Source organism: Penaeus vannamei, chromosome 6 (assembly GCF_042767895.1).
Source record: "Penaeus vannamei isolate JL-2024 chromosome 6, ASM4276789v1, whole genome shotgun sequence".
NCBI classification, from domain to species: domain Eukaryota; kingdom Metazoa; phylum Arthropoda; class Malacostraca; order Decapoda; family Penaeidae; genus Penaeus; species Penaeus vannamei.
Genome location: NC_091554.1, coordinates 15980840 through 16005839, shown reverse-complemented (window position 1 = coordinate 16005839; position 25000 = coordinate 15980840). Strand labels below are relative to the sequence as shown.

Here is a 25000-nt window from a genome sequence, read left to right as displayed (position 1 = left end):
CTGTTCTGGAAATATGGTTACACAATACGACCCTCAATGATCGTCTGACTAGCTAGCTGCCTTGAATTAATGTCTAAGGCTTCATTCTTCTTTCAAGAGGAAAATTCTTCTTGAAATGGTTTATTTTTAGTTTTTATTCCAGAGTGGGTTGAACATGACCGACAGACACAGCGTCGGGTGTTGTTTTTCTCTTGTTCGGTGTGATCTCTGAGACAGGAATAATGATAATAATGCATATGATACATGTTCGTTTTTACATAAATGTTGCCTGAAAAGTACAAAAAATACAAAAGCGGAATGGAACGATGAAATCATTAACATGTGTGCACGGCTTCCACCACGGGGGCCCCACACGGCGCCTCCCAACAAAAGCTCTTCCCCAACCGAGGAAAGTCACCTTCCAAAAAGATCAAAATCCCACAACACCGAACGCTGTGTGTGTCACCACGCTCTGCACACTGCGCCTGTATCACTTTTACCTGATTGAACAGTGAGTAGCAAGCAGGACATGGTTGTCTGTCACAAGAACATCGACAAAATGTTTACAAACTTGTTTTCACGTTTCGTTTCCACGGCCTGTTCGAACAACGAAAACCATCCGATCACGAGTGTCTAGACTAGATGACTGTCTCTGCCAGGTAGCACAGGCCTCCTTGTATGCCAACATCAATATATATATTTGAGAGAAAAAATATCCATGCTTAATTCACAGTGATGTTCATTGACCAAAGAGATCATAATGCACCAGTAACAAGACATGAGAAGAAAGGAGTAATGAACTCCACGACCTTACTCATTAATTTATTTATTTTACCTAGTAATTTCTCTTGTAATCCAGATGATGATGATTGAATGATATGTGAACAAAAGCATACTATACAACCAATGGGCTGGAAGGAAATCGAAAGACAAACGAAGAAAATGTGTAAATCACCTGAACGGCCAAAGGACATTATTGATCGAGGGGAAAGAGAGGGAGACAGAGAGGGGAAGAAAAGCAACCAACTAGTTTCGGAAACACAGGTTGTGACCAAGTACATCAATAAACAAACACAAACTGTATGGCAAGTAGAAAACATACATACACCACTCTGGACTCACCAGCAAGAAGAGGGATTACGGGGTTTCACTGGGGTAATTATTTATATATATATATATAACATAGTGGAGGACACCCCGTCGTCCTCGACTCGCCAACCCGACCCTAAGAAGGACCTCAAACTTCAAAGGCCTTTGCGGGAGGCATCTCCTTCGACGGCCGAGGTCAACCTGGGTCTTCTCCAGTTTTGTGCTTGGTGGTGACAGCTGAACAACTTTTTTCTTGCATTTTTTTACTACAACAGCCTTGTTTTAGAGCGTCCTGTGTATCGGGGGGGAATACTCCCTCCATCGAAGCTACTCGACTCGAGAGTAACCGGATGGGTCGAATGCTGGATGTTCAGGTTTTTGGAGAAAATAATAATAATAATAATAAATTGAGTACTAAATCTGAACCAAAAGATTTTTTTTCAAACTTTCTACTTGATTGTTTGTTAACCGGGACTAAATCAATTTTAAAAAACAAAACTTTCAATATCATTTTTTTTCGGTGAAACAATAAACTATAAGAGAAAGAGTGACCAACAAGACGTAATTAACAAAATAAAATAAAAGATGCAGCTGTTTTATACTCATAGCGAGAAAAAAAAAAAAAAAAAAAAAAAAAAAAAAACTGCCAACCCACAAACAGTCAGCTGACCATCTTCACTGCGAAGGATCACGTTTACTGAAGCAAATCACGTTTTTTTTTTTCTTTCTTTTATTAACGGCCGGATGGGGAGTCACGCCCATACTATTTCGATGGGGAACATCTTGTTTTTTTTCTCTCTACCAGGAACGTTGACGAGTTTGTTGAAGTTCAGACAGTGGCAACAGCATAGGCCTATGAGAAAAGGAAACGTGAGGCTCGAGGAAGATTAGAAAAGAAAGATACGGAAGTCAGGGAAAAAGAAAAGAAAAGAAAAAAATAATTTTCATGAACTAACCATGAAAAAAACTCAAAGACAAAGAGAAAGAGAGAGAGAGAGAGAGAGAGAGAGAGAGAGAGAGAGAGAGAGAGAGAGAGAGAGAGAGAGAGAGAGAGAGAGAGAGAGAAAAATAAATACCATGCCAGACCACCAAATGAAATCCTGACGTGAAAGAAAAGAAATGAAAAGAAAAAAAACGAAAGAGGAAAGAGAAAAAGAAAGAAAAAGAAAAAAAAGGATTGGACCCTAAAAACCGCACGCTGCTTCGCCGCTCGGTTTTATATATATTTTTTTCTCTATTTAGTTTTCTACGGTATGTAATTTCTACCTATCGATCTCTTAACATATTTTCCTGTTTTCATATATCTTCTTTCAACCACATCTGGTGAGAAGAAAAAGAAAAAAAAAAACGCAAAAAACGGAAAACAACAATAACGAAAAATCAAAAACACGAAACAAAACGAAAACAAACGAACGCCTTTGAGCTCCTTTCAAACTCTTAGATTCACTAATTTATCAATTTGATCGTCGTCACTGATGTCCAACCCCCCCCCCCCCCCAACCCCCTCAAGAAACGAAATAATCTCAAAATACGAAAACTAAAAAGAAAAAGAAAAAGAAAACAAGAAAGACAGATAATAAAAGGGAGAATATAAGAGCAAATAGGAGAAAAAAGGAAGGGAAAAAGTTTGGAATGACTTGAGTATATATGATCTGTCTGTCAGTCAAAAACAGCGACATTGTTGGACGCTGCAGAAAAACAAGTGAGAAGGAAAGTAGAAAACATTCGGGATTAGACTCAGAGATTGGGATCAGGCAGGGATTCGGGTAATAAATGACTGGGGTAATAAAGGAAACTGGGATAAGGTTAGGATTAGGATAATAAAATAAAGGAGTGGGATGAGCCAAAGGATTCGAGTAATAAAAGAAACTGGGATAAGGTTAGGATTAGGATAATAAAATAAAGGAGTGGGATGAGCCAAAGGATTCGAGTGATAAAGGAAACTGGGATAAGGCAAGGATTGGTGTTAGGATAATTCAAGGATAGAACTGGAAAGGATAATTCAGGGATAGAAAATTGGAAAGGATAATTCAAGGATAGAAGAACTGGAAAGGATAATTCAGGGATAGAAGAACTGGAAAGGATAATTCAGGGATAAAAGAACTGGAAAGGATAATTCAGGGATAGAAGAATTGGAAAGGATAATTCAGGGATAGAAGAATTGGAAAGGGTAATTCAGGGATAGAAGGATTGGAATCATACGAGGGTAGGGATTCAGAACAGGAACAGGACGCGAAGGGGGTTTCGGCGCGGGGTTCGACCAGGACAACAAGGGCGATTCGCTTTGCACGAGTCGATCGCAGACACCGGGCTCGAGCCGCCGGGAACGGAAAACGGCCTTCGTGAGTGGCTGAAACGAGAGATATTCGGAGAATCATTTTTGCTGTTCAACGATTCGGGGAGGTTTTAAGTCGACAATGGCAGTAGTGGTAGTAGTAGTAGTAGTAGCTACGGCAGTCGTAGTAAGCCTTATAAAAAAAATATATAATAATAATCGCAGCCGTGACTACTTGATATCAAACTGAATCATTAAGACCTCCCTCCCCCCCCGCGAAGGAAAAGACGGGAACCGGAAACGGACTCGAACGCAAAGGCGAGCCATAGCTGACGGCGAGGCCCGTGGCACCTCCTGCAGAGCCACGAGGAGCCAGGGAGAAGCGGAGAGGGGGGAGTGGGGGCAGGGGGGAGGCCTGGGAGGAGGGGAGGGGGAGGGGAAAGGGGAAGGGGGGGCAGGAGGTTCGGCAAGACTAAGAGCAAGAAGATCCTGAGGTGGCGGCGGCGGCGGCGCGTAAAGGAACTCCCATCCTGTGATCCACGACCTGGCATGAAGGAGGCGATATTGTACTCTCTCAGGAAGACGCGGGCGACGATGCCGGCTAAGTTTGCTAGGAGGTTCTTTTACTGCTAGTTTTCTTGTTCTTTTGCACAGTAAGTCGTCCAAAAGAAGAACTGAAGAAGATTACGATTATGTTTCTAGGAGTAGTTCTTTTTTTGTTTCTAAAATACAGTTTTCTAGAAATCTATGATGAAAGTGTTATTTCTTGAACAGCAGAGAGCGTGGCCGCTGCTGTCGAACTGATGATCAAGATTCCAAACAACTAGAGGGTTCTAGAAACACTAAGAGGGTTCTCAGAAACAGATTAAAAAATAGTCATTAACGGCTACTATCTACTTTCTGTGGTGACACTGAAGTTGTAGCTGGTGATTTAAATATTATCCTTTAACAGCTAAACGAAGACAAAAATCCAACTTTATGCATCTGTTTTTTTTTTCTCTCTCATTCTCTTATGTCTAAATGATGTACAAATCTTTCACCCTCCCAACTGACCAGGAATACACATAATACCTTCCTTACGCCTGCAACTAAGAGAGGGAGGCTCAAGCAACCTCGGACTACACACAGTACACGCGAGCGAAGTCTCAAGTACCCACAAGACAGCTGTGACAAAGAGGCCGTGCACTGGGTTACGGTTTAAGCTGATGCCGGCGCTCTTCTTCCCTTTTAAAACTTGCTTCGAGTAGATAATTCATCCAACATGACAAATAACGACGGAATACATTATAAAACACCTACAAAAAATTCTCCTTATTGCTCTAATTCACCATTCAAGAGGATCTCGGGTTCTTCTGAGGCCTCTGGAACCATGGAACGGTTTTTGAAAGTTTTTTTTTTCTTCTTCAAACATTCGGATAACGCTACCTAGACATGCAAGAGGGCGCTGGGGACTACATGCGTCCCACTCGGCCACTGGCGTCTCCAAGTAGCGTCCTCAAGCCTCCCCTGGGTGTACAAAAGGGTGATGAGGAGGGGAGGCCGGGGGCGAACTCTCGAAGAAAGTGTATGCAAAGTGGACTCCTTCCTTGTGGTACAAAATATTCAACAATAATGGGTTTTCGGAGAGAACCTTGCATACACCCCGATGTTTCCCCCTAATCAGTGTCCAGTATATATAGAGAGAGACCACCCACAACATTCCCGTAGGACAAACTTTTTAAACTTACAGCCATCAAATCAAAACACCAGTTAGGACGTTACAAAAACACAATTATGAACAATCAGTTTACAAGGAACAACAGGGGGCGGGGGAGGCAAGCAATACAAATAGTATTACATTTGGATTATAAGAAAGCTATCACCAGATCTGTCAAGAGCCTCATTGTTGTTTACCCTTAATGTTATTCTATAAGAGTTACCCTATAGCACTGAGTTGGTTACAGAGAGAAATAAAAATGTTACAAAAGCACATGAATGGCTGTTATTGATAGGATCCAACACTGTGACGGCCACTTCTCACGAGTGAAGAGCAGTTCTCAAGGGGTTATGGCGAGCATTGGAAACCACTTGGCTGCTTTTTTCTCGTTTTCTTCTTTTAATGAGACCACCTTCGAATCACTTTCCGATCATGAGAGCGACGAGTTCACAGTCTTAGCCGATGACACTATATTACGAGACATGAGATAATGCAGTTACTAAAAAAAGGAGAACGTGTGAGAGGAATTATCTGTCCGTCCATCTGGAGTCCCTTCGGCGCGGTGCACTTTCCTAAATGACAACACTGCGAAAGTGCACCGTCGGAAGCTGCTGGCGACGTCGGAAGCGCTAAATTCTCTCACACCGTAATGGTAATGCGCCGTACCTGCAGATTTTTCATTTACTTACTTAGGAAAGACAGAGGGTATATGTGTAATGTATGTGTGTATCCGACGATCGGCAGTCTATGGTGATACCAACCTCGAGGCATTCGGACGCGAAGCCGGCCTCCTGAGACTCTGCGACCGTCCATGCGCGGCGCATGGCGAGGGCGTCCCTGCGGCCTCGCGCCGCGCCGCCGCATGGAGACGGCCCCGCCGCGGCGCCAGCTTCGCACCTCGCGCCCCCGGGCTCGCATCGTTGCATTAATACTAGTACAAAAAGTCGATTACTATATATATTCATATATATCATTTATATATGAAAAACCGGGTGGTTTAGTGGGTGGAACCTGTTTTGGAGGGCGCTGGGACGATGACAGTGCTGCGCAGAGCCCCGTCACAAAAATAATACATCTTTTCCGTTGTGCGCGAGACAGATCCTCAGAGTAACTGGCTGAGACTTGGTGAGCTGGAGGCTCGGCCGGGGAGGGGGTGCTTGCAACAAGCCGACTCTGTCGCAGAAATACCAACAGGAAAAGCGGGAGAAATATCAACAAGAGTGAATTGAGTCACTTCTAAAAGAGATTTGAAAAAAAAAGTTTGGACTTACACTCTAATGTAGACAACAGCTCCTATTTTGCCCAGGCCCTTCAGTTGTGTACTGCATGAATCGTGTAGAAACGTTTTTTAAAGACTAAATGCCCATTACGATGCGTTGTGGAAAACGTTGTTGATCAAATAACATACGTTTTATTCTTTTTCTTTTTGGAATAACCTGAACATACAGACTAGAGATAAGGGGTTGGGGGGCTATGGGGTGGGGGTATGTGGACCTAATTCTTCAGAGGTAAAATTACTCCGCTCATTAACAAGGGAACGAACCTTGACTCGGCCTCGCCTCGCCATCCCCGGCGAGGTCACGACCCGCGCCAAGGAGCGATGGTGCCCGCCGGGGACGCGAGGCCTCGGCCCTCGGTGGCTCCCCCTCGTGCGTTTTAGTCTTGGGACTCAACCCCAAGCGATACCACAGATTCCAAAGTACTGATGGTCGAGGATGCCATTGCCATCACTTGATCTTTATAGAGAGGATGAGATCTCACCCAGGATCGCCCTGAGGGTGCCAACACCTGATTTTCTCGTTATTTCTTCCGTTTTCTTCTAGTTAAGTTACCTGTCTCATTTTCTTTTCATTTTTTCACTTCTCCGCCCTGACTGAATAATGAATCCCGGATGTGGCAATATTCTGTAAAGGTCGATTCAAGTGATGCCAATGGCACAGGCACCATGCTACTACAAGTTTGTTTTGCATTGCTTTTTGTTTATGGGCAGTTGACATGGAGTCCAAGGGTTTTGGCTTTAGAAAAATGCTTCAACTGCTATGGTATAAAATGATGAAATGAAGTGATTTATGTAGTCACTATGGCGATGAAATGACAACATAACAGATCAGCTCATAAAAAGGAAATGCACTTAACATTATGTCCTATGACGGGTGTTGTACAGGTGAAGAACGCAAAGTCTTGTCTTCATTGTACACCTGCTTATCACACCTGCAGAACTGGCACTTGCAACACTATTGTGGCATTTTTATATAGGTTTACATGACTAAAAATTGAATACATTGAAAAAAAGAAGTCAATCATCTTATATATCATGATTCCTATGAGTAGTAACTTATGTATAACATAAAGAATCACACAGTGAAATGTGAGTCACATCACTACTCTAGCACACATGTTGCTTCACTCAACTCCACAGTCGCCGCCAACGTCCAAGTATATAAAGGTTGACTCGCACGCAAACACCAAAGAGATCATCACCGCCTCTGGAGCCGGCGTCACTGGTCGCCCGCAGGCGTCGGCCGCTGGCCACGCCTGCTGGCTCCTTGCAATATCAAACAAACTCAACTCAGCGGGCAACAGGGTCTCCTGCTGCCGGGCGCCGTGCGAGCTCAGCAGTTGATGATGCCGATGTCGGCCCAGCAGTCGTTGCTGACGCCGATGTCGCTCAGCATGTCCGACACGTCCGAGAACTCGAAGTGGGAGCCCGAGGACGTGGACACGGCGTCGAAGTCAAGGTCCGAGTTGATCTCGTCCACCTCGACCTTGAAGTCCGTGGGCATCTGCAGCAGGTCGGTGAGGGAGTCGAGGTCGGCCAGGGTGGACTCCGAGGGCGGCTCCTGCTTGATGTCCAGGGGCTCCAACTTGATGGGCGGAGGGTCGGCGGCGCGGGACGCCGACAGGGAGCTGGGCAGGAAGGGGCGCGGGGCGAACACCTCGTCGCGGACCGTGTGGCGTTTCCGGCTGTACAGCAACACGTCCTCCTTGGTGTCGATGTCGTCGTCCTTGTCGTCGTGGTCGTGGTCGTCGTCGTCATCGTCGTCGTCGTCGTCGGCCGAGGTGACGGTGGTGGACGACACGAGCGACTCGGGCCGCAGCGAGGTGAGCCCCGGCGCGCTCTCGATGGTGTAGAGGCCGTAGAGGAAGGGCTCCTTGCCTGGCGAAGGGCTGGTGGACGCGGCGCGGCTGCTGCTCCTGCTGGACGAGGTGGTGCTCACGTGGCTGTCGTACAGGGAGGCGCTCTCGGGCGAGGCGGGCATCTCGTGGGGCGTGGCGGGCACCTCCGCCGGCGACGTGCACTGCGAGATGGGCACGTACATGGTGTTGCGGATCGAGTCCTTGAACTTCTTGTCGATTTTGAGCTTGAGCTTGAGCTTGTTGTGGTTGATGGCGGAGATGCCGGTGGTGAACTGCGCCCGCGACGGGTCGGCGGTCAGCTTGACGGCCTTCAAGGCGGTGCTGCCGGCGCTGCTCGTCTTGTCCTTGGCTTTGGTGACCCGCCCCTTCTCCACCGCCTTGGCGCTGCTGCCGGACTTTGTCTTCTTGCGAGGCCGGTATTTATAGTCGGGGTACTCCTGCATGTGCAGCTGCCGCAGCCGCTCCGCCTCCTGGATGTACGGCTGCCGCTGGTCCTCCGTCAGATTCTTCCACCGCTTCCCCAGCTGCTTGGAGATCTCGGCGTTGTGCATGTCCGGCGCGAACTTGACGATCTCGCGGCGCTCCATCTGTGACCACACCATGAAGGCGTTCATCGGCCGCTTCACGTGGTTCGGGTTGTGCTTCTTCGTCTGCAAGGGAGAGGGCGCTCGTTAGGGAAGGCTCTTCAGGGATTCGCTCTATTAATACTAAAAGGTCGCATGACACTTGACAGGAATGTGAAAACTATACATTTTGGCAATAGGGGAAAAAATATTTATGAAACAAAGCAAGCAAACAAACAAACACGCGATTTCCGAACAGCTGCTACACCTGGGAGGCAGAAAAGCGAACGCAACAGAAACTACAACTTCACGGTCGGCACGAAAGGGGAGGGAAATGGGACGGAGGGAACATAAACAGGTAAAGAGATCAGAGTTGACAGCCGGTGGAGAGAAATCAAAGAGGAAATGGCGAATAAAAGGAAATAAGGGGAGTGGCAGACGAAGAGGGAGAGCGAAGGGAGAAAGGGAAGGAGAGTGGGAAGGAAGGAAGCAAGAGAGATCGAAAGATAGATAGACCTGATAGAGGGAGAGGGAAATGGAGAGGTGTATGTGTGTGTGTGTGTGTGTGTGTGTGTGTGTGTGTGTGTGTGTGTGTGTGTGTGTGTGTGTGTGTGTGTGTGTGTGTGTGTGTGTGTGTGTGTGTGTGTGTGTGTTTATATATATATATATATATATATATATATATATATATATATATATGTATATATAGAGAGAGAGAGAGAGAGAGAGAGAGAGAGAGAGAGAGAGAGAGAGAGAGAGAGAGATGAATAAACAAATACGGAACGATTGGGAGAAATGGAAAAGGGAGGAGACAGGGCGAGCGCAAAGGCACCTAAGCCACAACTGGGCCTCCAGCTCGCAGCCTCCACCACTCATAAGGATTAAGGGATCTCCCTCTGTAAACACACGCGAGACCTAGGGAACTCGCGCCGCTCGCCTCGCTCTCCTCCTGTGCTCCTCCTCCGCCTCCCCTCCTACTCCTTCTTCTTCTTCTCCTCCTCCTCCTCCTCCTCCTACTCCTCCTTCTTCTCCTCCGCCTCCCCTCCTACTCCTCCTTCTCCTCCTCCATCTCCTTCTCCTTCTCCTCCTCCTCCTCCTCCTCCTTCATAAACAACTAGGAATAAGATATTCATAAACAGTTGGGAATAAGTAGCAATTCAGAGAAGAAGATGATGAAAACGAAGAAGACGAAGATGATGACGACGAAGAAGCTCAGGGCACTCTCCATGCGCCGAGGAGAAGACGGGAAGAAGGGAGACAGAGAGGATAAAGAGAGGGAGAGGGACAGGAAACGGAAAAAGGAGAAAGGGAGAGGAGGGAGAGGGAGAGGGGGGGGAGAAAGAAAGGGAAGGGAGAGACACAAGAAAGCAGACACAGGGGGCAACACAAGGACATAAACACGAGGCCGCCGGAGGATTCCCGGGCCGGAGTCCTGAATGGCGAAGGCGGCGAGGAACAATGTACAGGAAGACGAGAGGGAGGAGCAGGGAACACACGCGACGGGGGAGGGAGGAGGAGGGAGGAGGAGGGACGGGAGGAGGGAGGGAGAAGGAGGAGGGAGAAGGAGGAGGGGGAGGGAGGAGGAGGAGATGGAGGGACGGGGAGGAAGGAGGAGGAGGAAGGAGGGAGGAGGAGGGACGGGGAGGAGGGAGAGGAGGGACGGGGAGGAGGAGGAGGAGGGACGGGGAGGGAGGAAGGGAGGGAAAGCGAGAAGAAAGGATGCTGAAGAAACCGTAGAGGAAAACCTGAGTAGGTTCAGGAGGAGAGGGAAGGGGCGAGAGTAGAGTGGAAGGGGAGAGGGAGGGAGAGAGGAGACTCCTTTTTAGGGAGAGGGAAAGAGAGAGAGGAAAGGAAGGAGGGAAGGAGGGAGAGAGAGAGAGGAGAAGAGAGAGAGAGAGAAGAGGGGGGGAGGGGCTTTCGACAATGTACTTTCCTCAGTCGACATCCGAAACGACACAAAACATTCTCTCTCTCTCTCTCTCTCTCTCTCTCTCTCTCTCTCTCTCTCTCTCTCTCTCTCTCTCTCTCTCTCTCTCTCTCTCTCTCTCTCTCTCTCCCTGAAAATGAGTCTCGAGGCGCCATTTCCTCTCTTAGTCTTTAAAAAAGCACTATATGCTGAACGGTAGAGGGAGTTACTTTCAGTCAAGTGTGTCCTTAAAAGCCAAATAGGGGAGGAGGGAGAGAGGGAAGAGGAAAGGTGGGCGGACAGGCGGGAGGAGAGAAAAACGTGTAAAAACGGTGAAATAAAATTGGTATGCGGATATGAAGGAACCGAGAGGACAAAAAGGGAAATAGAGAAAAAAGGCGATTACCATCTGAAAACCCATAACTCTATTTTCTCTCATTTTCTCTTTTTCTTTCTTTCTCTTACTCACTCACTCACTCTCTCTCTCTCCTTTTTTTCTTTCACTTTCGCTTTCTTTTTCTATATCTTTTTCTCTCTCTCATTTTTTTCTCTTACTCTCTCTCTCCCTCTCTCTTTTCTCTTTATTTCTTTCACTTTCACTTTTTCTTTCTTTCTCCTCTTTTTCTCTTTCTCTTTCTCTCCCTCTCTCCTTACCCCCCTCTCTCTCTCTCTAATAAAGAAGAAAAAGAAAGAAAGAAAGAAAAGCTCGGTCACAGTTTCTTCTCGGGCAGAAGGATCACTTTTCAAGCCTACAGTCCCCCCACCGTCACCACCCCCACCCCTACCCCCCACCCTAACCAAGCCAGACCCTCCCCCCCCTCCACAGCCCACCTCTTCCAAGGTTTTCTCTTCCCTTCAAAAAAAGAAAGAAAAAAAAAAGACACTTCCCCAACACAACTTCCTTTTTCTCCCTCCTCTTCCCCTCTTTTGGCCTTCCTCTTCTCCCTCTTCCCCTTCTTTCGCCTTCCTTCTCCTTCTCCCTCCTCTTCCTCTTTTTCGTTGCTCAGTGTATTAAGTATCATTCGTGTCATTTACTTTGGTGGTGTTTTGATGGGAAAAATTAGTGCGGGGTTGGAGGTGGAGGTGGTGGTGGAGAGGGGAATGAAGGAGGTGGAGGTGGAAGAAGAAGAGGAGGAGGAGGAGGAGGAGGAGGAGGAGGAGGGGGAGGTGGAAGAGGAGGAGGTAGAGATGGAAGCAATGTTGGAGAGGAAGGGAATGAAGGAGATGGAGGTAGAGATGGCGGTAGAGTTAGAGATGGAGGCGGTGTTGCAGATGGAGATGGTGTTGGCGACGGCGGTGGAGATGGCGGCGGGGCGGGTCACTGCCAGGGGGTCACCAAGAGGTCTCGAGGAATGGGGCTGGCATGAGGGAGGCATGCGTTCCGATCCTCGCTTGATGCCTCGCTCTCGTTCTCCGGCGCTATCGCGTTACGCCTTTCGATGGGGAATTAAGCTACGCGCCGTGTCCCGCCCTTCCCTCCCCCCCTCCCCCCTCCCCGCCCTAACCCTTAGACCTCCTCCTCCTCTTCTTCGTATCCTTATTGTTTCTTCTCTTCTCCTCTTCCCCGTCTTTTTTGTTTTTTTTTTTTGTTTTCATCTCTCCTCCTCTCCTTCGTCTCCATCTTGTTTTTCTTCTCCTTCGTCTCCTCCTCCTCTGTTTTCCCCTCTCCTCCTCCTCCTCCTTCCTTCACCTTCTCTTATCCACAGGTGACCGAACGTAAAAAAAAAAAAAGAAAAAAAAAGAAAAAAAAAAGAAAGGTATGCGATAATTGGAACAACCAAAAATATATATATATAGAGAGAGATTAAAACAACAAAACCAACTAATCAAACAAAAACAAACCTATTATTATCCCCATTACCAAATATTAAAAAAAGGGCCAGAGAGAAATCGTAAACGTGATGTATCTTCCTTGCCCCGTGCCTCTCCTCTCCTCTCCTCTCCTCTCCTCTCCTCTCCTCTCCTCTCCTCTCCTCTCCTCTCCTCTCCTTCGCCTTCTCAACAACAGCTCCGTTCGAGGACAGGGGAAGAGGGGGAGGGAAAAAGAAACAAAAGAAAAATGCAGAAAAGGAAAAATAGAAGAAAAAATATAAAGAAGAAAAGAAAGAGGGGGAGGGGTGAAGGGAGAGGGAGAGGGAGGGAGGAAGGGAGGGAGGGGAGGAGGGAGAGAGGGAGAGAGAGAGAGAGAGAGAGAGAGAGAGAGAGAGAGAGAGAGAGAGAGAGAGAGAGAGAGAGAGAGGGAGAGAGAAAGAGAGAGGGAAAGAGGGGGGAGGGAGAGGGAGAGGGAGAGAGGCAGAGAGAGAGAGAGAGAGAGAGAGAGAGAGAGAGAGAGAGAGAGAGAGAGAGAGAGAGAGAGAGAGAGAGAGAGAGAGAATGGCACCGAATTAAAAACAAAGGAACAAAAAGGAAACAAAAGAGAAAACAAGAAACACAGCCAACACTCCCTAACCTCTACCCCTCCCCCACCCCCCCACCCTTTCCCACCCTCACACACCCATGATAAAACCGACAGAATGGGTGAGTGGCTTTAAAGGGAAGAGGGGAAGTGGGGGGAGAGGAGGAGGAGGAGGAGGAGGAGGAGGAGGAGGAGGAGGAGGAGGAGGAGGAAGAGGAACGGGAGGGGGAGGAGGACAGTTAGGAGGTAGAGGTGAAAGAAGAGGAGGAGAGGGAGGAGGGAGAGGGAGAGGAAGAGGAAGGAAAGAGAGGGGAAGATTAAGGAAAGAGAGGGCAAAGGGAAGGGCAAGGGTGGTTAAAAGGCCCAAAAAAGAGAGATGGGATGGAAGGGAAGTGTAGAAAGACGAGGGGGATGAGGAGAAGGATGGGGGGGGGGGGAGGTAAATAAACAGCAATAAATAAGGGGACGCAGCCAGCGGGGAGGCAATACAAAAGGGGATATGGACAAGGGGAGGATGGTGGGGAAGGCTTCTGGCCCGTTGCATGACTCAATATTGCAAGCCCTTAGGGAAGGAGGGGGAGGGGAGGGGGGAGAAGGGGGTGGTGGCTGAGTAAGAGGAAGAGAAAGGGGAAGGAGAGATAGAGACAGAGGGGAGACGGAGAGAGGGGAACTAGGGAAGGAAGGAGAGAGGACGGCGGGAATGCAGCAGAGAGAGAAAGGAATTGGAAGAGAGAAAAAAATAACATCTACAACAACAACTACAACAATAATAATAATTAGAAAAGGAAAAAAAGAGATGAGAAGATCGCGCAGCGGATTCGCAAATTGGTGAAAATCTTGCGAGGGGATGGAGGGGGGATAGGGGGTGGGGGAGACGAAGAGGATTAAAGAGGGAAGAGTGGAGGAGGGAGAAAGCAGAGGGGAAAGGGAGAGGAACAGAGGGATGGGGAGGGAGGGAGAGGAAGATAGGGAAAGAGGAGAGAGAAGGGAGAGGAAGAGGGAAAGGGAGGAGGGGGGGTAAAAGACCAGCTCCAGATTGCTCATTAGAAGAGGGTGAGTGTCGGATGCCTCGCCGTTTCCCCCTCACCAAATGGCTAGTTATAAAAGGGGGTAAGAACAGGCAGGGAGCGGGGAGGGAGAGAGAGAGGGGGGAGCGGGGAGGGAGAGAGGGAGAGAGAGGGGGCGGGGAGGAAGAGAGGGAGAGAGTTGGGGGGGGTCGAGGCTACAGCAGGTACTGGCGGCCTCTTTGGTGGGCTTGATGGGCTGGGTGGGCTGGGTGGGCGAGGCTGATCGGTGGGGTGGAAACGCACTGGGTGGGTGGAGTGTGCATACTCAGAAACGTGGAGGTGGAGGTGGAGGTGAAAGCGGAGAGTTGGAAGAGTAAGTGGAGATGCAAAAGAAGAAAAAGAAAAAAAAGAAGAAAAAGAAAGTGGACGTGGATGAAAGGCTGTATGTATTAAGGGGAGAGGTTGAGGTGGAGGTGGATGAGACGGCTCGAAGTGGAGACGAAAGTGGATGCAGGGGACGTGGAGGCGGAAGAGGTGGAGTCACAGCCACACGAAGCCTGGGGAGGTAGGAGGGAGGAGGGGAGGGGGAGGTGGAAGGGTACGGTCCTGGTGGGCGGTGGGCAAGCTGGAAGAGGTGGGCCAGATAAGGTTTGCTGGTGGGTTTATGGCGGAGGGAAAAAGGACGATCGATGACAGCTCGTAAAGAAGAAGAAGAAGAAGAAGAAGAAGAAGAAGAAGAAGAAGAAGAAGGAAGGAAGGAGAAGAAGAAGAGAGAAGAAGAAGAAGAAGAAGAAGAAGAGGAAGGAGAAGAGGAATAAGACAAAAGAAGGTAAAGAAGATGAAGAAGGAAAGAAGCAGAAGAAGGAGGAGGAAGAGAAGACGAGAAAAAGGTGGACTGGTGAGTCAGAAAAAAAGAAAATCACAAAAAAAAAAAAAATTGACGTGGGCGCGCGCTCGCTCGTATATGGGTGGGTGGGTTGGATGGGGGAGGGGGACTTAATACTGACAGAGAGAAGGTCGGTTGATGCCCCCCCCCTCTCTCTCTCTCTCTCTCTCTCTCTCTCTCTCTCTCTCTCTCTCTCTCTCTCTCTCTCTCTCTCTCTCTCTCCTCCACTTCAAACACACACACACACACACACACACACACACACACACACACACACACACACACACACACACACACACACACAGAGAGAGAGAGAGAGAGAAAGAGAGAGAGAGAGAGAGAGAGAGAGAGAGAGAGAGAAATGGAGAGAGAGAGAGAGAGAGAGAGAGAGAGAGGTGAGAGAGAGAGAGAGAGGAGAGAGAGAGAGAGAGAGAGGAGAGAGAGAGAGAGAGAGAGAGAGAGAGGAGAGAGAGAGAGAGAGAGAGAGAGAGAGAGAGAGAGAGAGAGAGAGAGAGAGAGAGAGAGAGAGAGAGAGAGAGAGAGAGAGAGAGAGAGAGAGAGAGAGAGAGAGGGGGGTCAAAAGTGGGAAAAAACGAGAAGAAATGGGAGAGGGAGGGGGCGAAGGAAGGATATGAGCAGCAAAAGACGACAGAAGGGGAGGGCAAAGGAAGCGAGAGGAGAGAAGGGGAGAGGGGACAGTGGGAGATGGGGGGGGGGGGGGGCAGGGGGGTGTCAACACAAGGATAACCGCCTACACAAGACTTCATGGTGCCACCAGCCCCCCTGTTGCGGCTCCTCCTCCTCCTCCTCCCCTTCTTCTTCCTCTTATTATTATCATCATTCCCCCTCCCCACCTCCACCACCACCTCCTCCTCTTCCCCCTTCTCCTCCCCTCCCCCTCCTCTTGCTCTTCCCCTCCCCTTCTCCACATCCTCTTCCTCTTCCCCTTCCCCTTCCCCCTCCTCTTCCCTCCTCCTCTTACTCTTCCCCTTCTTTTCCTCCCCTCCCTCTCCCCCTCCTCTTATTCTTCCCCCTCTCCCTCCTCTTACTCTTCCCCTCTTCCCCCCCTCCCTTCCCCCTCCCACTCCCACTCCCCCTCCTCTTCCTCTTCCTCCTCCTTGACACTGCAATAAATTCACACGCTGATGCTAACGACCCCTCAAGTGCCCCGAGCGACGGGAGCGTGTCAGAAGTACAGCGCCACATGACACGACGGCAACCCGACAGCCGGAGTCGCGCCCGGGACAGGAAGCAGGGCAGGGCACCCGACGCGCACCGGAAAATTGGCCCCGAACAATACGTTGTAATTAAACGGGGAAGGGAAAAGTCACAGCAAGGGGAGCGAGATACAAGGGGTTTGCATCATTGAACAGGTGTGTTGGTCTGATTACCACGGGTCTAAGAGGGAGAGGGGAGAGGGGGGGAGGGAGGGGAGAGGGGAGAGTGTAAAGGAAGAGGGGAGGGAAGAGAGAAGAGAGGAGGAAGGGGAGGGAGAGGGAAGAGAAAGAGGAGGAAGGGAGGGAGAGAAGAGGAAGATGGGCAGGAGGGGAGAGAAGAGGGAAGATGGGCGGGAGGGGGAGGAAAGAGGGAAAGGGAAGGGGAGAGGAGAGGGGGCAAGGGAGGGGAAAGAGTGAGCGTGCTGAAGGAGCAACAAGAGCAAGGGGAGACCGAGGGGATGGTGGAGGTGGAGGAGGAGGAGGAGAACGAGTGTGAGAAGTGTGGGGGTGGAAGAGGATACTGGAATGTAAGGGAGAGGGAGGAGAGAGGGTGAGAGCCTCAGGGAGAGGGATAAGGAGAGGGAGTGGGGGAAGAAGAGGAACAAGAAAGGGAGGAGAGGGATAAGGAGAAGGAGAAAGAAGGAGCGAAGACCTTCATACAAGATTAGGCCTCCTGCAACGGACTCCCTCCCCTCCCCTTCACCCCCCCCTTCCCCCATCCCCCACAGACACACACGCGAGAGCAATGCATTTTCTCGGGTAAAGTGAAATGTGCGAAGGGAAAATATGCGATAAAACGTATGGAGGAAGGGCGATAAAAGAGAAAGGAAAGGAATGTGTTTTTTTTTTGGGGGGGGAGAGGAGGAGAAGAAAAAGAGGAGTGAGATTAAAAGAATTACAACTGAAATGAAGAGGGGGAGAGGGGGAGAGGGGGAGAGAGGGAGAGAGGGAGAGAGAGAGAGAGAGAGAGAGGGAGAGAGAGAGAGAGAGAGAGAGAGAGAGAGAGAGAGAGAGTGAGAGAGAGAGAGAGAGAGAGAGAGAGAGAGAGTGTGGAGGGAAAAGGATGAGCGACAGATGCGGATAAGGATGTAGGGTAAGAGGCGAAAGACGAGAAGAGGGAGAAAGAGAGTGCGAAGGGAAGATGGAGAAAGTGCGAATTCCGAAGGAGGGAAGGAGGATGAGAGGAAGGCGCGGATACGTACAAGGAAGAAGGAGGCGAAGGAAGAGGAAGACGACGAAGGCACAACCCGGACCCCAAGGGATTCGAAGAAGAATCCTCCAATCCTACAATGCCTCGTTACTCCCCTCACCCCTCCCTCCACCTCCCACCCTCTCCATCCACCTCCCCCTCCCTCTATCCACCTCCCCGTCCCTCCATCCACCTCCCACCCCGTCCCCCTCCCTCTATCCACCTCCCACCCCCTCCCCCTCCCTCTATCCACCTCCCACCCCTCCCCTCCCTCTATCCACCTCCACCCCCTCCCTCCCTCTATCCACCTCCCACCCCCTCCCCTCCCTCTGTCCACCTCCCACCCCTCCCCCTCCCTCTATCCACCTCCCACCCCTCCCTCTATCCACCTCCCACCCCTCCCCCTCCTCTATCCACCTCCCACCCCTCCCCCTCCCTCTATCCACCTCCCACCCCTCCCCCTCCCTCCATCCACCTCCCACCCAACGCCCTTCATCCACTGGCTGCCAGGGAACCAATCATCCGGCTTTATAGGCCAATAAACTCTCTAACCACCTGCATCCACCGCCACCGAGCCAGCCAATCCCCGCAGACATCCAACCGAGCCCCCCCCCCTCCCCTCCTCCGTCCCCCTCCCCCAATCCCCAAACCCCTATCAATACTCCTTCCTCTCCTCTCCTCCCTCCTGCCACCTCCCCTTCTTCCCCTCCTCTCCTCCCCTCTTCCCCCTGTCCTCTCGTCCCTCCCTCTCTTTTCCCCTCGTCCTTCTCACGGACCGAAATCCTTCTCCTCCTCCTCCTCCACCACTTCCTTCTCATCCTCCTCGTCCTCCTCCACCATCACTTCCTCTTCTTCCTCCTCCCCCTCCTCTCTTCTCCTACTCTTCCTCGCTCCTCCTATTTCTACTCCTCCTCCCTCCTCCTATTCTTACTCCTCCTCCTCCTTCGTCTATTCCTACATTATACAACACACGCTTTCATTTTCCCCTTTCCTTGTTTATAGTTCATTCTTATGCTTCTGAAACATAATAATCTTGAGCGGTGGATGAAGGGGGTGGGGGGAGGTAGGGGGTTGGGGGGAGGTAGGGGGTTGGGGGGAGGTAGGGGGTTGGGGAGGTAGGGGAGAGAAGAGGGAGAGGGAGAGGGATAGGGGAGAGGGGGAGGAGGGAAGGAAGAGGGTGAGATAAAGAGAGAGGGAGAGAGGGAGAGGGAGAAAGCATGCCCCATAGGGAGCCTCCCCCTCTCCCCCACTTCCCTTCATCCCGCACCCGCACCCATAACCCCCTTCCCCCTTCCCCCTCCCCCACACAACCCTCCCCATTCCTATCCCCCTCCCCCCTCCCTGACCGCCCCCGACCCCGCTAACCTTGAGCGTGGGCGTGACGACTTCACACGTGGGCTGATGGGCGCAGCTACATACATTGCCGCTCCGCTCCTCGCCTAGTTTGTTTCTTGCCTGCCATTTCATGACACGCCATGCGCTCTCTCTCTCCCTCTCGCTCTCCCTCTCTCCCCCTCTCGCTCTTCCTCCCTCCCTCCCTCCCTCTCTCCCCTCCCCCTCCCTCTCTCTCTTTCTCTCTCTCTCTCCCTCTCTCACAACAGACGGAAACTGGGGCATTTGCTTAGCCTAATAGTACATATTACTTAACAGTGCGAATGCGTGTGCGTGTATGTGTGTGTGTGTAAGCGCGTTTGTATGTGTACATCTCTGTGTGCCCGTGTGCGTGCTTGCGTGTTCATGTGCACATCCGTTTGCTTTTTTATAACTGCAGTTATCTACTTTACTCGTTATTCAAATTTGGTAACATTATTAATTCAGTAAGATGAAACGGCCTTAATAATCTGTGTGAAGAGGGCGGAAGCAGGAGGGCGCTGGGGGAGCAAGAAAATATAGCGAAAAATAAACAAATAAAAGGAGAGAGAGAGAGAGAGAGAGAGAGAGAGAGAGAGAGAGAGAGAGAGAGAGAGAGAGAGAGAGAGAGAGAGAGAGAGAGAGAGAGGGAGAGAGAGAGAGCACATTCTTCTTCTGAGGAGAAAGAAAAAGAGAAAGAGAAAGAGAAAGAGAAAGAGAAAGAGGAAGAGGAAGAGGAGAAGAAGGAGAAGGAGAAGACGAAGAAGTAGAAAGAGAAGGAGAAGGAGGAGGAGGAAATGCAAAAGGATGCCCACCACCACCCCTTCTCCTTCCCCTTCCTACCTCCTCCCCCTCCCCCTCCCCCCTCTTGGTGTCGGGCATCTGCTAATATTATGAGACAGAAGCAGACAAAAGGGAACAGCTTACGAGTGCCACGGCATCAAGTCCCCCTTTGTTCGGGCCGTTGTTAACCGGGGGAGGGAGGGAGGGGAGGGGTGATGGGAAGTGGGGGAAGGGGGGAGGGAAAGGAAGGAGGGAGGGGAGGGAGGGAGGGGAAGGAGAGAGGGAGTAAGGATAGGATGGATAGAGGGAGGGGGGGGGGGGAGGGGAGGAGGGAGGGATGGTGGGAGAGATAGAGACAGAGAGGAGAGGGAAGAGGGAGACAGAAGGGGAAGCTACAGGAAGGGGAGATAGAGAGACCTAAAAAATAAATTTGAAAATCGAGTGTGACAGTGTAAATATCTACGTACATGTATATATATGTATATGTATATGTATGTATATGTGTGCGCATATACACATACACACTTACATCTACATACGCAGACATAAACTGATTCAAAGAAAGAAAAAGAAAAAGAAGAAAAACAAGAAAAAGAAAAAGAAGAAGAAAGAAAAAAAAAACGAGATGTGGAAACTTCAGAAGTCAACCCGGAAGACGTGGGGGTGGGGGAAGGGGGTGGGGTAGAGGGTGAAGGGGGGAGCGAAGGAAGGGGTTGATCAGAGGGGTGGGTGGGGGCGGGGTAGGGGGTAGGGAAGGAGACGCATAGCAGCTGAGGGGAATAAGAGAGGAAATTAAGGGTAATTGAGGCGTGTGGCAAGTCTTAACAAGTTGAAAGAAAATGATGGCCGTAACGCGGCGACAGGAAGACGTTCTCAGAGAAAAAAATAAATAAAAATAAAATTGAATAAAAAAACAAAACAAAAAATAAGTAAATAAGGAAAAGGAGTGGGGGTCTTGATAACACCAAAACAAAGAACAAAAACAAAACAAAAAAAAATACACAAAAAAAGAGAGGAAAAGGAGTGGTCGTCTTGATAACACGAATACGAACAAAAAAAAAAAAAAAATAATAATAATAAATAAAAAAATAAACAAATAAATACACAACACACAAATAGAGGAGTGGCAGTCTTGATAACACCAAAACAAACAAGAACAAACAACAACAACAGCAGTACCACAAAGAGTGCACAACAAGCAAGTGAAACACGGAAACGAAACGCACTCAACACGAACCAGCCTTGGAGGGGTTAAAAAAGCCCCCCTCCCTCTCCCCTCTCACCCCCCTCACCCCCACCTCGCCCCCTTCTTCTGGATACAACCTTGCTTTTTTCCCCCACATCTCTAAATTCTGAGAGGTAAGAGACCCTGAATTTGTCCGTTTGTTGGGGGGCAAAAACGAAGGCGCTCGGGAGGCTTGGATGCGCGTCTGTTGGGGAGCCCGGTCGGAGGCGGGGGTGGAGAGGAGAACAGAAGAGGAGAGAAGAGGAGAGGAAAGAAGAGAGGAGAGGAGAAGAGAAGAGGAAAGAAGAGGAGGAGAGGAAACGAGAAGAGGAGAAAAGGGAAGAGGAGAGGAGTGGAAAAAAGAGAAGAGGGGAGAAAATAGAAGAGAAGAGAGGATAGAATAGAGCAGAGAGAAAGAGAGGAGAAGAGGGAAGAGAAGAGAACAGAAGAGAAGATGAGTGGAGAGGAGGAGAAGAGAAAAGAGAGTAGAGAGGAGAGGAGGAGAAGAGAAGAAGAGAGAGGAGAGGCGAGGGAACAGAAGTCAAGAGAAGAGAGAAGAGGAGAGGCGAGGGTACAGAAGACAAGAAGGGAGGGGAGGAGAGAAGACACAAGAGAAAAAAAATCGAACGGGGGAGGAAGACCAGATAAGAAAGAGAAAGAAAAGGCCAACAAAAAAAAAAGAAGCAAAGCCCAGAAAGCGAAAGGAAAAAACTCCAAAAAGGGAAAAAAGTGGAAAAAACTCCAAAGAGGGGAGACGGAGGGGAGACAGCGGGCTAGGCCGTGGGATCCCCTCACTCTCTCTCCCCAGAATAAACGGCCGGAGATCTCAGGCCGAACAAAAACAGAGCCGAATCATTAACGCCTCGAGAGAGAGAGAGAGAGAGAGAGAGAGAGAGAGAGAGAGAGAGAGAGAGAGAGAGAGAGAGAGAGAGAGAGAGAGAGAGAGAGAGAGAGAGAGAGAGAGAGAGAGAGAGAGAGAGAGAGAGAGAGAGAGAGAGAGAGAGAGAGAAAATCGCCGTGCCTCATCCACCATTTGTTCATCTTTCCCCTCTTCCCCTCCCCCCCTCCCCCTCCCCAACCAAAAAAGCTGAAAACAATGCTAACCAAATAAGCGCCGTTTTAGCTAATTGCAAAACACTCCTAAGATCTTTCTCTCTTCTTCCTCTTCTTTCCCTTTACTCTTCTTTCATTTCCTCTATTTCTTCTTAGTCTTCTTCGTCCTCTTTTATTATTTTGTTCCTGCTCCTGCTCCTGCTCCTGCTCCTGCTCCTGCTCCTGCTCCTGCTCCTGCTCCTGCTCCTGCTCCTGCTCCTGCTCCTGCTCCTGCTCCTGCTCCTGCTCCTGCTCCTGCTCCTGCTCCTGCTCCTGCTCCTGCTCCTGCTCCTGCTCCTGCTCCTGCTCCTGCTCCTGCTCCTGCTCCTGCTCCTGCTCCTGCTCCTGCTCCTGCTCCTGCTCCTGCTCCTGCTCCTGCTCCTGCTCCTGCTCCTGCTCCTGCTCCTGCTCCTGCTCCTGCTCCTCCTCCTGCTCCTGCTCCTGCTCCTGCTCCTGCTCCTGCTCCTGCTCCTGCTCCTGCTCCTGCTCCTGCTCCTGCTCCTGCTCCTGCTCCTGCTCCTGCTCCTGCTCCTGCTCCTGCTCCTGCTCCTGCTCCTGCTCCTCCTTCTCCTTCTCCTTCTCCTTCTCCTTCTTCTTCTTCTTCTTCTTCTTCTTCTTCTTCTTCTTCTTCTTCTTCTTCTTCTTCTTCTCCTCCTCCTCATCATCACTATCACCATCATCACGCCCCCCCCTCGCGTGCTGGCAGCAGGAAGGGGCTCCGGCAAGCAAGCAGGCACCGTGGGCGAGGAAGCCGCCCGCGCGAAGGACCCCCCCAGCGAAGGAACAGCCCCCTCCCCTCTTCTTTATAATCCCCCACGAAGGACCTCCCACTCCTACTACCTTCCCCCCCCATCTCCGCTTGCTTCTCCTTCCACTCTCACACTCCTCACACCCTCCCCCTCTCCTCCCTCCTCACACCCTCCCCCTCTCCTCCTCCTCCATCCCTTCCCTCTCTCTCCCTCCTCTCCCTCCTCACCCCTCCTCCTTCCTCCTTCCCCCTCATCCCTCCCTCCTCCCTTCCCTCTCTCTCACCCCTCCTCCTTCCCCCTCACCCCTCCCTAGCCCTCTACGCCCCTCCCCCTTCCCCCTCCCCCTCCCCCTTCCCCTCGCCCCGCCCGCCCCTGCTACTGGCGACCGCCCTCCTGTCCCACGTGGCGGGGGATCTCGCTCCGCTCTCCTGCCGGGCTTTACGATCCTCTCGCCCTGCGCCCGTCTGCCCTCTTTATTTGTGTGTTTGTTTGTATGCCCTGCTTCGTCTTTTTTTCTTATTCATTTTCTTCTCTTTTTTTCAGTTGTTTTCTTTTTCTCAGTTTCATCCGGTGTTTAGTTTTTTTTTTCTCTCTCTCTCTTTCTCGCCTTTATTCGCGATTTTTGAAAGCCTTGGTTTGGTTCTCCCATCTTTTCTTTCTCCTTCTTTGTCTCTGTCTGTTTATATATCACGGTTTGTCTTTGTCTGTCTTTATGTCTCGGTCTAAATCTCGTCTCTGCTTGTCTATATGCCTATCACTGTCTGTCTACAAATCTATCTTTATCTGTCTATCTCTCCCTGAATGTTATTTCACCTTAAAGAGAAAAATAAACTTGCACTCTCACCCATCAGTACACAACAATACTCATAGGAGACGAAACTCGACCCGCAAAGCAACTCAGAACTGTTGTTGCGGACAGACAGACAGACAGATAGATAGATAGATAGACAGTCAGACAGATAGATAGGAGCCTCTTACTCGGAGGGAGGGAGATTTTGAGAGATAAACTTTATAAAAAAAAAAAGAGGAGAGAAAAGGAGAGGATAAAAAATAGAAGAAATGGAGGGTGATGTAAAGCTAGGAGATGGGGGAGGAGCGAGGGCGTGGGTGAGGAAGGGGAGTTGGGGGAGGGGGGGGAGAAGGGAAGGAGGGAGAAATTGAAGGGAAATAGAGGACACGATGGAAAGATGGGAGTAAAAGAGAGAGAGAGAGAGAGAGAGAGAGAGAGAGAGAGAGAGAGAGAGAGAGAGAGAGAGAGAGAGAGAGAGAGAGAGAGAGAGAGAGAGAGAGAGAGAGAGAGAGAGAGAGAGAGAGGTAAGAGAAAAGAGAAAGAGAAAGAGAAAGAGAAAGACAAAGATAGATCGAAGTTTAACCCTGGAAAAAAGTCCTTTTAAAACCCAAACATCGCCCCACCCCCACCCCCCATCTCCACACCCTAAGCAGGAGAGGGGGTGGGGGTGGAGGGAGGGGAGGTACCCCCACACTCCCCCAACCATCACCGCCATATTAGCGACTGCTTTGTTCTTATTATTGTGCACATTATAGTGACATCCATTCGCCTAAGTACTGCGGGAGATAAGATACAGCATACATTCTTTCTTTTTTCGAGTGCCATTTGTTTTGATGAACAGGATGACCGCCACTCTATATTGCCTGCATTCTCCGCTGTCCCTTGCTCTCCTCCTTTTCTCCGCGTCTCTCTTTCTCTGCCTCTCTATCTCTTTGTTTCTGTCTGTCTCTGTCTGTCTGTCTGTCTGTCTGTCTGTCTGTCTGTCTGTCTGTCTCTCTCTCTCTCTTCCTTCTCTTGCTTAATTTGATCCTTTCCTCTTCCTCCTCCTCTTTCCTTTCCTCCCCCTCCTCCCTTCCCCAAACGACGGCCCCGAATCCCAAACAAACACCCCTCGGTACCCCAAACATACCCCAGCGCACCGTCCACCCCGTACCATCCACGCTCCTACGGCACGCCCCGGCCATACGACGAGCCCCCCCCCCCTCCCCCTCCCATCCCCTCCCCCTCTACTTCTTATCGGGGCTGACATTAACAAGATAAAAGACCGACAACAAAAGAGGCCGAGCGGCGACCTCCGACACGACGAGACCCGACAAATGCTTCTGCGTCGTCTCGGGAGGCGCGGAGGTCGAGCCACGAGGCAGATTAACCTTACGGCGTGTGCGGGCGGGGCTGGCCGGCCCTCGTGCGACGCTCACACTCACCCATTCACTCACTCACTCACTCACTCACACACTCTCTCTCTCACACACACGCACACACATTCACTCACTCACACACACACTCACATACTCATTCACTCACTCACTCACTCACTCACTCACTCACTCACTCACTCACTCGCTCTCACTCACTCACACACACATTGGAAGTAGATCCCCCCCCCCCCATCCCAAGACAAAATAATACTCATTTTACAGAAATTCCGCGGAGCAGGAGACACGACCCGCT

The 25000-nt window shown here is 50.2% G+C and overlaps 1 protein-coding gene across 1 annotated transcript in view; it reads right to left on the bottom strand.

The window, feature by feature from the left end:
• The window catches only part of LOC113812893 (transcription factor SOX-4), a 109824-nt gene that overhangs the window by 836 nt on the left and 83988 nt on the right, over positions 1–25000 (bottom strand). The window contains exon 2 of the mRNA XM_070122672.1: positions 1–8827. This exon is cut by the window's left edge and continues 836 nt beyond it. Within this exon, the coding sequence (XP_069978773.1) occupies positions 7652–8827 (1176 nt within the window). The 3' untranslated portion in view covers positions 1–7651. The remainder of the gene's footprint in view (positions 8828–25000) is intronic.